This window comes from Protopterus annectens, chromosome 10.part0, assembly GCF_019279795.1.
Source record: "Protopterus annectens isolate FY-2018-M chromosome 10.part0, PAN1.0, whole genome shotgun sequence".
In the NCBI taxonomy this organism is placed as follows: Eukaryota; Metazoa; Chordata; order Ceratodontiformes; family Protopteridae; genus Protopterus; species Protopterus annectens.
This window is the reverse complement of record NC_056744.1, coordinates 621,838,738-621,851,429: the sequence shown is the minus strand read 5'-3', so window position 1 is coordinate 621,851,429 and position 12,692 is coordinate 621,838,738. Positions and strand designations below refer to the sequence as shown.

General features: G+C 37.5%; 1 protein-coding gene across 1 annotated transcript in view; it reads right to left on the bottom strand.

Annotated features, from left to right (window-relative positions):
- Positions 1 to 12,692, bottom strand: part of CZIB (CXXC motif containing zinc binding protein) — a 277,446-nt gene that overhangs the window by 236,572 nt on the left and 28,182 nt on the right. Inside the window, exons 3-4 of the mRNA XM_044085446.1 lie at positions 8,717 to 8,773; positions 2,697 to 2,778 (exon numbers count right to left, since the gene is read on the bottom strand). Of these exons, the coding sequence (XP_043941381.1) occupies positions 2,697 to 2,778; positions 8,717 to 8,773 (139 nt within the window). The remainder of the gene's footprint in view (positions 1 to 2,696; positions 2,779 to 8,716; positions 8,774 to 12,692) is intronic.

Here is a 12,692-nt window from a genome sequence, read left to right as displayed (position 1 = left end):
TCTTGTCTCCCCAATGGTAAGAAGGGCATTCTACATTACTCATTTCATAAGTAAGGGCATTGCCTCCAGCAAAAAATAACTTAATCTCCCTTTACTCTTCCCTTATCAGATCAATAATTGTGTACAACGCCCCTTTTGGTATGTACCTTTCCAAGAACCTGCAGGAACTGGAGAAACCACAAAGGTTCCTCACAAGGAAAAAAATTCAAGGTCTTCAGCATCTGTCCTTTGTGAATTGTCTGAAATTACTGTTACTTTATTCTTTTTCATACAGACTACTCAGTGGTGATCTCTGCCTTGCATATAAGGCAATTTCTGACCCTGCTTTATCAGAAATGCTGCATATCCACAAGTTAAATGGAACATGGATTACTCACTCTAAAGACTTCAACCTGGTAGCTGACATTAACAGAACCTGCTGGAGGGACAGATTTGTCTCCCAGAAGTTACCACCCCTTTGGAACAGACTCCCACTTCATGTCAAACAGAACACCTCATTGGCCCCTCTTCAAATACAATATGGATGATTGCATGTGGGTAACCATAAATTCACCCCAGGGGTTCCACTTGTGTCCCTCTTGGTCAGGGGTATTAGGTGCTGATCATGGAAATAAGGGTAGAACTTGGCTAGGCTTGTAACAGCCCTAGGGCCTTTAGCATAGTAACTTCCTATGATCCATACAGCAGTCAGTACAATGAAAACTGTGGGTTACCATCTCAAACATGTGCTCTGCAGCATATGAAGCAACATTGTTTAGGGCTGCTTTTCTGTTGGCCTTCTACTAGGGCCTTCAGATAGTCGGAGATCATGCAGCCAAACAAAAAGAAAGGACAGCAGATGCATGGACATGGTGCATGTACAAATGTCAGGAGAGGATATTTGTTTTTTTTTTTTTTTTTTTGTATTTTTGTGGCTAAATTGAAAACAGATCTGGAAGAGAGCAGTCAGTGGGCAAGAATGTTCACCTCCAAAGGTTTAGAGTAGGACTTGGCTGCAGTGTTGCTGGGATGTCAAAACCAGAGGGGTATGCAATCGGGTTCATTCTTTTGTCATCAGCAAGGGGATCCTCTTACACTATATCAAGTGAGGGTAATTCTATGGGAAGCAGTAAAGCGGAGTGGCTTGGGCACAGATAGATACACGTCACATATCTCAGACAGAGGCAGCATCATATGCACACAGAACAGGGGCATCACAGGTTGACATCAAGAGAATGGGCAGGTGGAAGTCCAATGCATATAAACATTATGTTAGATGTGAACAGCTTCAAGTCTTATGTTTCTGTTACAGCTCACACATCATCGTATGTGAAGTGCAATTGGCTAGTGGGGTTATTCATTCATCCCGAGGCTTCATCTTTGGCTATAGGGCAAGTCGGAGACATCTCGTCAAAGGCAGACTCAAGAACTTTGTGAGACAATGTGGTGTGGATTGTCAAGCATGCAATGGCATCAACTTAGAGTGGTGTTGCAGCAAGCAGCCAGAGCAAGCAAGCCTCCTGCAACCACTGTGCTGCATTTGGCCAGGAAAGATATAGGCCAGCTTTTGATTCAGGATCTGGTTTGCTTGACCAAACAAGAAGTAAACTATATGCAAAAGTGCTGGCCACAGACTGTTATCTGTTGGTCAGAAGGGGTCCAGAGAAGGAAGTGGAGGGGGGCTAGGATCATTACAGCAGGGGGCAGAGGATGAGGTGTAGAATCAATAATACCATGGATAAGTTATTAATGTGCTTGAAGTGACTGTACATATCTCACCTTGGCATTTGGATCAGGTGGCCAGACAGAAATAACAGTTCATTTATCAGAGGAAGGTATGCAGGTCTTTTATGCAGAGTTACAAGCAGGTTTAGGGAGAATGGGCCTACATTTATGGTAATAGGAGATATGCTTGGTGGAACGGAGGAACAATTCTCCCTACCATAATGGAAGGCAGGAAGGGTAAAGAAGGCCAAGGTACATGGGTGGGGTCTCAAGACATTTTAGCCATGCCTCTAACAGACCAGAAAGCCCCAGGGGAATGTTGGAAGGGGACTACCTTGCCTGGCAATGGCTCTTTGGCAAATTGTAAGGGAACAGAGGAATAAAGTGAAATAGTTATGCAGAGGGTAAGATGAATCAAAAGGATCAGACATTGACAGCGCTGTATGTTGCTCTGTAGATTTTACTGCACCTCAATGATGTACAGAAATGGCCTCCCTGGAATTCTTGCCTTGTGCACATCTCCAAATAATGGGATTTAAAGCAATCAGTATATTGGCAGTAACTGGCAATACACACATGGCAGCCATTTAATCTGATGTCTCCATGTTTTATTAATGCAATAATTCTGATGCCCATGTTTTCTACATGTAGTGTGTTATCCACTATACAGTAGTTTACTGCTGCAAATAACAGCTGCGGGTAAATGAACTTTGGTCGAACAGTGATTAATATAATTGCCAGATTAGTAACAGTCAATGAGAGATGTACTAATCTCAGGCAAATACTGAGCTAATGCTGCTATGCTCTGGGGTGAAATTAAAATCTTCCTCAATAAAAGCAACTTCATTTATTAAGATTCAGTTGCTGACCATCTATTTCAAACACAAAAAGGAAACATGACACCTAACAACTCTGCTATGTTGTTATCAAGCCCTGTTTGTCATTATAAAGGCATCATTACCAGAATATATCACATAACTTAAGTTGCCTACCAATTGAGTTCTCTCTGGAGCACAGTTTACACTTCTGTACCATGCTGGCACTACCACGTCCACCTTTAAGGGGTACACTGTCCTAGAATTAAAAAAAAAAGTCACATTTGTTTAGTCAGTTGTACAGCAGTCACTACTTTTCAGCAAATCACAGCTTTTCGGTTCATAGATAAGTTTTTCCTAACTCAATGACTTTTTTAAAAGCAATGAAGCATGCATTTAAGTACCGAAACATTTTCACACATTTTCTTGTGTTCTTTGTACACACTAAATCTATCTCAGCTTCAAAATGCTATTTGTCTCATATAATCAAGAATTATTATCCAAGACTGTATTACTGATTTCTTTTCCTGCTTAAATGTCTTCTTTATATTTCACCACTCTGTTGTCTGACATTGCAATTTCGAAATCATATGAGCAGCAAGGTAACTGGCAAATACATAACTGCATACATATATGTCACTGTCTTGTGTTTCTTACAAGTGAGATCTCTTGGTAATCACTTGCTCACTCACATTAGGGCAAAGACAATGATTTTTCAAGATTGCTGTGTACTAAGGTACTCTTCCCTTCTTCAATATTGCATGATTGTAGAGTTTGTGATTATACACTCTCGTAGGTTTGCCCCTCCAGCAATAAACGCTTTTCTGAATGTGCCATTACAGCACAAGTTAAGTGAAAGACTGCAGAAGGTATCCAGGAGTCATTAACTCAGTATTACATAGTGGACATTTTATACAGATATGTACATATATATATTTTGTAAGTGTTTGTACATATACCTGCATGTATGTGCGTCTCATCACCACCACCAACCCCCTTTTTATCTACATGGAGTTGGGGTGCCCCATCAACTGTCACCATCTTTCTCATTTCAAAGCCATTCTCCTACTAATCAGACTTTGGTTGCAGTCAGGGCTCCATCCCTCTATGCTGCAAAACCAGGGGACACTACTAGTTTTTCCATATTCCAACATGGCAACTTCTTTCAGAAACAACCTTCTACCAGACAACTTTCTATGTATAGGTCAAGCAGAATGATTAGTTAATTTTAAACCAGAAAAATCTATCTCAACACATATCAAAACCAAAAACAGTCAGTCAGATATCTTGGCTTCAGCACCAACACCTACCAGACCTTGAGAAATTCCATGTCCACAACAGATAGTGATGTCGTTACACAAGCTGTAGTGTGCTATATAAATGCCAGAACAAGCACAGTGTCCATCTAAAGTGACTATGGTCAGAATAAAAGTAAAATAAGCAGAAACAGCTTACATTTGTAAGAAGAGGGATACCACCCTCACCCTAATCTACAACTACTTTTTTTTCTTTTATATAAAGATGAGGTGCTAGGAGTTAAAGAGGGTGGCAGCACCGCCTTACAAAACAGGATCTGGACATTACAAAGGCAACTGTCAAGCTATGGCACAAGTGCAATGTTCTGAAAATTACCCAGAAACACTAGTGAGGTCCAGTGTTCTCCATTACTGCCCACAACTGAAACTTTTACTGTAGATCAATGTGCATGATGGTGGGTGGGATGAGACAACGGGGTGATGTTTACTTTGTTTTTATTAAACGGATAGGTGAACTGAACCAGCTGGACATTTTTCATTCAGAAGAGAAGCTAGACATTTTTCATTCAGAACAGAAGCTAATGCGAAAAAGACAACTCATACATGAAGAAATTTTTAAGAACATTCATATCCCAACACAGATCAAGAGTCCAGATTAATTTCCACTAACTTTAGTTGATGCACAATTATTCTGAACTATATTTTTTTGTTACCTGGATAAGTGTGCACAACTAGAGACCATTATCTGGCAAAAACAATGCCACAGACACAGATAACAATAAGAAACAAACTGTATACAACATGGAAAACAATGAAAGACGCATGTCAGAAAAATCAGATATGATATAGTCAACTGAACCAGCTCTGTTAATGGCATTCTAAAATAGTAACTGCATATAAAAATAGCTAGGAAACGCATAATCATTCACCCAAGTACAGAAGTTCTGTGAGAACTAAAATTTCCTCTCTACAAACATTTCCCTAGTCACCTGCACTCCAAGATATCACCACTTAAGGGATAGCAGTGGAAAGTGGCAATTCAAAAAGTGTTGGAGCAATGACAGAGTGGAGGACAGGAGAATCACAATTCTTACACAAAAATGCTAAAAACTTAAATAAGCTTAGCAACATTACAAGCTGCTTTGTTTGTTTACGCAACAAGATATAAACAATACCACATCCATACTTACTATTCTGTGACAGCCTATATTCTGTCCAGACCCAACACCAGGATATCCTGAAGGTAAATATTTTAATTAAATAGCACTAATAATTTGTCAATTATACATATATTATATTATTTGCATTTGTTTACTGGGAAGGTCTGACTTGGCACAGCCTATTTCAGCAAAGGCACAGACAGAAAAGCTCCAAAGTACATAAATTAATAAAGCAATAACTGACGAAGTGGTGTGGTATATTGAAGATTTACCCATGGTTGGTGTGGTTTAATCACATGGGTGAAGCCTGAGTGATTAAATAAAGCCAACCATGGGTAAATTTCAATATACCACAACCACGGAGTCGGTTATTGCTATTATACAATGACATTTAAGAAAAAAAATACTTTTCTTAAATAATGTCTTTGTATAATGGCGGATTACCATTCTTCCGCTGGTTGTGGTACACTGCTTCTTCGTTTTGATGTACTGTGCATGCGTATGGCACTTGCGTCCCATGCATAACCAGTACATCAATGCTTTGAAACGGAAGCAACGGAGAAAAGACAGTCTCAGTTTTTTTCTTTTTCTTTTTTTTATTTGTTTAAAAAAATGCTTTGAGGTCTTTATACCAACGGAAAAAAGTCCAGGCGACTGGACCTTTTTCCGATGGTATATTGTGGGATTTACAATGGGCACGCTGGCCAATCAGCATGCATGTTTTGGAATATTAATGGGGGGGTCATTGTATAATAAGCAATTGTTCAGGATACAATACGTAAATACAAGATGCACAAAATAATTTACTTCATGACAAAAATGCAGAAGAATAAAAAGAACATCTGCAAAAAGTTATAAAACATTTTTGTTATGATTATTTTCCTTTAGCTACCATTCTGTGTACATATTAGGAATAATGCATTTATACATTTCAAACAAGAATGTGGTCGTGCCTATCTCTCAAAGATCCAGAATTTCGCAGAATGCCCAAATGTCTGCCTCATTACTGATTCATAGGCAAGTATTAAGCTAGCTGCCCTTACAGGCCATTTTAAGCATACCCAATTTTCCCCCTTTTGAGTTCAAATTAACCTATCCCATTTGATTAGAAACTGGCCTTACCTATCTCATAGTCAATAATTATATATTACGCCTAATGAGAATTGGGATCACTTCATAGATAATTTGAGGGGACCCATGCATGAGATAAAGCATTTAGGATCTGCCTCTGTCCATTAGTAGTATGGGGGCAGTTCTGGGGTAAATGTTCTGTTTCCCATATACAGATCTATGTTGTGACTGAATATGGACAGGGATGAACTTTGTTTTTATGTGTATGAAGAGACTGTTCCATAGCAGCTGTATCCTCTACGATATATACCTACTATTAATATTGGTCTATTCCTCACAAAAATTTGCATTATTCTGGTAAATCACTTAGGATTTAAATCATTTTGCATTATTCTGGCAAATCACTTGGACTGAAATCGTTAAATGACTGCAGGCATTAGAGTTTCAGATTTCATATCTTTCAGAAAACACATTCTAATTCAAAGCCTGTTGTTCTATTCTAAAAGGGAGGAGGTACACAAGTAGATTTCCCAGGTAAAGACTGGGGAGAAAAAACATGCAGTGACCCCTATGGGTCAGGTGGGCAATCCAGTTGAAGTCACTCCCTCGTGGAAATGATGGGCAGAGCACTAATGACAGTCACTGCATGCCCTTCCCATGAGCTGTGGCTGGGCAGATACAAAGGTGGGGCACGGAGGAAAAACAAGAAAATTTTGGACCAGCCTGATTGCTGTGTACATAACAGCACCTCTCAGCATCTTTCACCTCCCTGGTGTGGGAGGAAAAATATGCCAAATGATCAAAAACGGGTTACTGATCAGCAAGTAGCAGTGGAACAGAATTAATTTTACATTCAAGTCTTTACCTCCTTGAAGTGCATTTATGAGAACACAAAGTGAATGCAGTGAAAAAGAGCACCTGCTATGATGATATCTCTTTCCACCACCTTGCAGAAAGTACTTCAAATTTCTACTTTTTTTAAACATCTATCACAAGACAGTCATTTTCTCCTTTGCGGTGATGATCCACTGATTTCTGCCAGCAAGCATCTCTTACATAGCATTTTAAGTTACGTGCAAATGTTAAGTTTGAAAATTAGTAATTTATTTCATGCTTTTGTTAAAACTCAGGATTCCAGTTCCAAGCTACAATTTCTAGTTGCAGTGCAGTTATCTATGCCTGATGACATACATACACAAAGACTGACTGCAGTCAAAGTCAAAGTAAACTTTATTGTCATACAGATCAACACAGAGGAAAAAGTGTGTGTCACTGCACAAAATTTCGATACTCAGGCTCATACCATAAGAATTATAGTTTACAGAAGGAAGATTAATAATAATTTAAAAATACTGAAATAGAAATCAAAAATAAGATAATAAAAATAAACACAATAAAGTATAAAGTGTAAAGTGAGCTATGTAGATAACAATGACATATTGCACATAAATAATGTTTGTTTACCCTCTTAGCAGGTTAGGCTATGGGTTTGTTTTTCAGCAGTCTGATAGCACATGGGAAGAAGCTATGGAATCTGGATGTCCTGCATCTAATGCTTCTGTAGCGATTCCTTGTTTGCAGGAGTTTGAACAGTCCATAAGCCGGATGATGTATATCCCTCAGTAATTTTCGGACTCTGCCATAGCATCTGTTTGAATATATGTCCTGTAGGGACTGAAGGTTGGAGCTAATGATTTTTGTGGCTTGTTTAATGATCTTATTCAGTGCCTTCAGATTGGCTTAAGAGCAATTTCCATACCAGACAATGATGTTGTTTGTCAGTACACTCTCAATTGTGGCTCTGTAGAAGGTAAGTAGGACCTGTGGGGCTTAAAACTTTAATATTAATCCTGCAGTTAGAACCACTGTTCAACTACTTTTTCTTAAAGTCATAAAGACATGCTATGTGATATTGTGCCACTGATGGGACTGCATTAATAGGAATGAAAAGCACTCTGTGATAACAGAATAAAAACTGCATTTGGGTGAAGCTGTCCAAAAAAAAAAGGCTGGAAGAAAGAAAATGGTGGGATATGAGCAAAAAATTAAATTACCTTAAGGGAATACATATAAAAGAGTGGATGCATCTTTCAAATAGAGAGACATGTAAATGATTACTTCACAGAGTAGTACATGAATAGAACAGTGGTACTAAGGTTAAAAACAGTAATGCAATTCAAGAAGTATAAGACAGTTATAAGAATTTATTAAATGCATGTATGAAAAAGAAAATATTACAGTAACAATAAGTTTTATGGCTTACTCAGTTACTAGGGAAATACAAGCTAGTCAAGAAATGCTCATCAGATGTGAAATACTGCATTTTACACTGGGATACTCTCCCATCATACCTTTTCTACCTTCCTGACCAGGGTTATCTGTAGTTGCCTTGCCACCTCAGAGTACTCTCTCTTTCCCTCAGCACCTACAGTATAGGTCACTACATGCACATGGTATTACCTCAAGATTGTTGTTTGAGCTGTGAAGATGACCGTTTCTGTAGCTGTAACGGCAGGTTAACCACCAGGAAAAGCAGTATAAAACACTAAGTCAGAACATACATATTCTGCAGGCAAACAAGAAAAATAACTTCAACCTAGATTCACTAGTCTACATACCAATATGCTTAAATGTGGAAGGATGGATGAAAAATTGCTTCAGACAACATCAAAAAAAGAGCAACAAATTCAGATTATGTTTCAACACTTACCATTAACGTGATATACTGCCACCGATCAGACACCTCACCACAATTTCCACATTTTAGCTGCAGACAGACAAAAAAAAAAGTTTGGAAATTGCAGATTTTGTGTGTTACATTTTGAAAGGTTGTGCAAAGTATCTGAATACGAAATTTGTAATTCATCTCCGGTTAACTTTGGTTTAACAGGTCAAGCTCACCCACAACTTACCTTTGTTTTCCAGAAGGCTAAGCATAGCTAAGTATAGAGTACATTCTTCCACTCCCTGATAAATGAACAGCAAAAACAAACTACAAAATTCTGTAAATGTAACACAATTGTAGTATTAACTAAGATTCAGCGATGAACAGATACTTCTACATTTGTACTTTATAAAGATGACTACAGCTATTAACATATCACATTAGCCAAGATGATGTGAAAAACAGTTTGAATGCTTGTCATCATTCCCAGAAGAGGATGTTCTAACGTAAGAGTCCTAAGCATACAACAGCATGTTTTTTTTTTCAGACAATAAACAGCATTTTGGAATACTACAGTAGAAGTAATTAATCATCCTTTGGGCATTGGACTTCTACAGCAGAAGGGAATGAGTGAAATAAGAAACAATACATTTACGCAACACTCTAAAGCAGTTTACTTCACAGTTTAATTCTAGCTCTCCCAGTGTGAAAACAGAAACTCAGCAGAGAAGGCCAGTACACTTGTGTTTCTAAGTAAATTTCAGTAAGTGGCTAGTAAGTGCACTGCCTGCTTGCCAGTAAAAAAGAAATACAGAGGACCTGAAAGAAAATCATGAGTGAAAAAAAAAAAACACTGGCTATGAAAAGTTCTGCAGCTGTTCAGCAAACAGCAGTGCAAGCTCCAGACATGACTTCCAGTAACCTAGAGAAAAGTAAAAGATAACTGGACACAGACTAGGTTAAAATAAACAAAACACTAATGAAGTACATCAACTCAAACAACAAAGGTCTGGAAAAATGGAAGAAGCTGTAAACAGATATTCAGATGAGGTGATAAAACTGCAAAAAATAGAGGTCAAAATGAAGAAAAGGCTGGCTGAATATGAGAAAGCTCAAGAAGAGAGATTTCAAAAAATAATAGAGGATACGGCATGTAGGGAAAAACGGATATTTTCAGCTGTAGAAGAGAAGCTGGAAGGAACAGACTATTAATTTCACAAAAGCACAAACAAGCAACTGGACTTGTATTCCACGGCAGGAGTTGTTAGTTGAAAGGGCAGACCATGTGTATGCTCCAAACCTGGCAATGAGAAAGCAACCTAGAAATTTAATTTAATATTAAAAGAAATCTACCAATAGGAGGAGTTGATTCTGACAAAACTGTGGCAGAAGGGCAAAGTTCTGAAAGTGAGAGACAGCAGAGTGTTTGTGAAGAACGATTACTCATTGTATACCAGGCAGAAGATGAGCAAATTTACTCCACTATTCAGGCAATGTCGAGAAGCAGGCATGAGATTCAAAATGCTGTACCCAACTGTTTTAAAAATATTCTTCCCTGGAGGGACAAAATCCTTTTTCGATGAAGTAAAGGTTAAGGAGGAAATACAAAAATGTTTGTCCAACAAAATGTGACCTGTAAAACAGAAGGAGATTCTGCTTCTTGTTCTTCTGGTAATAAAGACCACAGAGAGAGAATGTGCCAATAACATATTTTCCAATCGTTCAATGGAAAATACTGGGAAGAAGGAAGGGAACACAAGAGTTGACCAGAAGAATCAATAATACTCTGAAAACGAAGCAGAGACAGGATTTGGGAGATGAAGGTGAACAGGTATAAACCCTGTAACTTGGAAATTGATAAATGTGGGATTACAAAGCAATAATTATATTTGTGAAATGTGCAGAACAAGAAAATCTGGAAATATTAGACTTTTTTTTGGACTTTGTTGGACTTGTGGGGGACTCTAAAGCATATGCCCTATTTCATGTCATTAATGCTTGGAAAAACACTTAGGGAAGGGGAAGAGGAGGGAGACAGTTAACTGCAAGTAAAACAAAATTCATTCTTAATAGTAATATTTTATAGCACATGGTTTTATTTTGTGCATACTATAAATAAAGTTTTCTAAGTGTAATAGGCATACTATTGTAAACAGGTGCTTCCATTTTATTTTTCTCCCTTTTTCTCTTTTTCTTCTTGTTCAGTTTTAAGAAATGTATTTAACTGCAATGTAAAAAAAAAAAAAAGAAGAAGAAGAAGTCTGGTTAAAAGAGCATGGCAAACAGAAAAAGTAATGTGCTTTTATTCCAATACTGAATATTATAAGGGTTTTTTTCTAGCAAATAAATATATGCTTATTAGCAATTCTGTATCTGCTCCTCATGTCTCAATAGAAACAATCTGAAAGAGAAATTATCTAGGAAAAAAAGAGACATTGACTAGGAGATAATGTTCTCTGAAATCATTCAGGTATTTCTCAGCTGGGAGAGTTATAAAGATAATACAAAACCAGACAGCACTTAGTAGAAGCATGGGCTATGCCATCTGTCTTAGCATGGATAATCTTTCTTTTAGGTTAACTCAAAGTCTAACTGTGGCTGTCAGTTTGTGACATTTGTTCCTATCAGGAGGGTAAAACTTCAATATTTGAAGATGCTCATAGTTTTGTGTGTTAGTATTAAGTTAATGGGATTTAGGGGGTACTGGGTATATTTTTTGTATGAGGGCTTTCTATAAAACAAAAACATGTGTAAGATGGATATGACAAGAAACAACTGTATAAAAGTTCAACCTGCCAAACAGTGTATGCATGTAACACAAATACTGGAACTAGACATTAACAAAAAAGCTATTATACATAAATGGTGGGAATAACTTTAATACAATGATGCTTTCTGTAGTCTTTAAAATATCAATGGTCTCACAGATAAATACAAAAAAGAAAGAAAGTACTGAATTATATTAGAAATGGTACAGTACAAATAGCTATGCTACAAGAGTCACACTTGGAAAGAAATGAACATGTGACTTTAATAAACAAAGGTTTTCAGAATGGTTATTCAGAGAAATACCTGGGACAAAGGACAAGAGGAGTACTTATTAATTGCAAGAGGACCTCCAATTGTGACAGAAGAGAATACAAAAGGATTACAATTGTAGATCTGTAGTACTAAGGGGCTACAGCAAGGGAAGAGCATTACATTGGCATGTACTGATATTCCACCTAAACTGCTATAATGGAGCTTAGCAAAATTCTGGGAGAAATAATCAGTTTTCAGCAATGAATATTACTTATAAGTGGGAAACAGAATTTGAAGATGCGTCTGGGGGCCCAGAAGACAAAGTATAACAAAGGAGGGTAGACTTTTGAAGAACTTTATGAAAATATTTGGCATGTGAATTTAGGAGTTTAGAGTGAATTCATATATTATTCCCCAAGCCACAAAAACTGAGCTATGCTAGACAGAATTTACATTTCACAGGAACATGTGCATTTAATTGAAGATCTTGATGTGCACCCAATATTTCAGATCATGTGCACCAATAACAAACAAAAACACAGGGTAATGGAAACAAGTGACACTTGCACTTTACCACCTATCTGTTGAAAATAGAGGAATATAAGGAATGGGTAGTGGAAACTATTCAGGCGCTATTAGAGAAGATAGTTTTTTTCTGAAAATATAGCGAGGAAGTGGGATAAAATTAAAGTGGAGTTTAAAATAGGGTTGAAATAAAAGAAAGGGAGATATGGTTAAGAATTAACACAAATTATTTACAACTACTCAGGCAACAGAAAGTAGAAAGGTTCATTGCCAAGCTTAGGAAGCCTACAACAAGGAAGGTAACAAGAGATTCCATAGAGGTATTAGAAATATTTTGGAAATTCTATGAAAGTTTGCACAAAGCAGAGAAATGTGGAACTCAAGAAAAGGTACAAATGGAAATGCTTACAGAAGAATTAAATATGTCAAGGTTAGAGGTAGACGAGGTTCAATTACAGATGGTTAGGATAGGAGG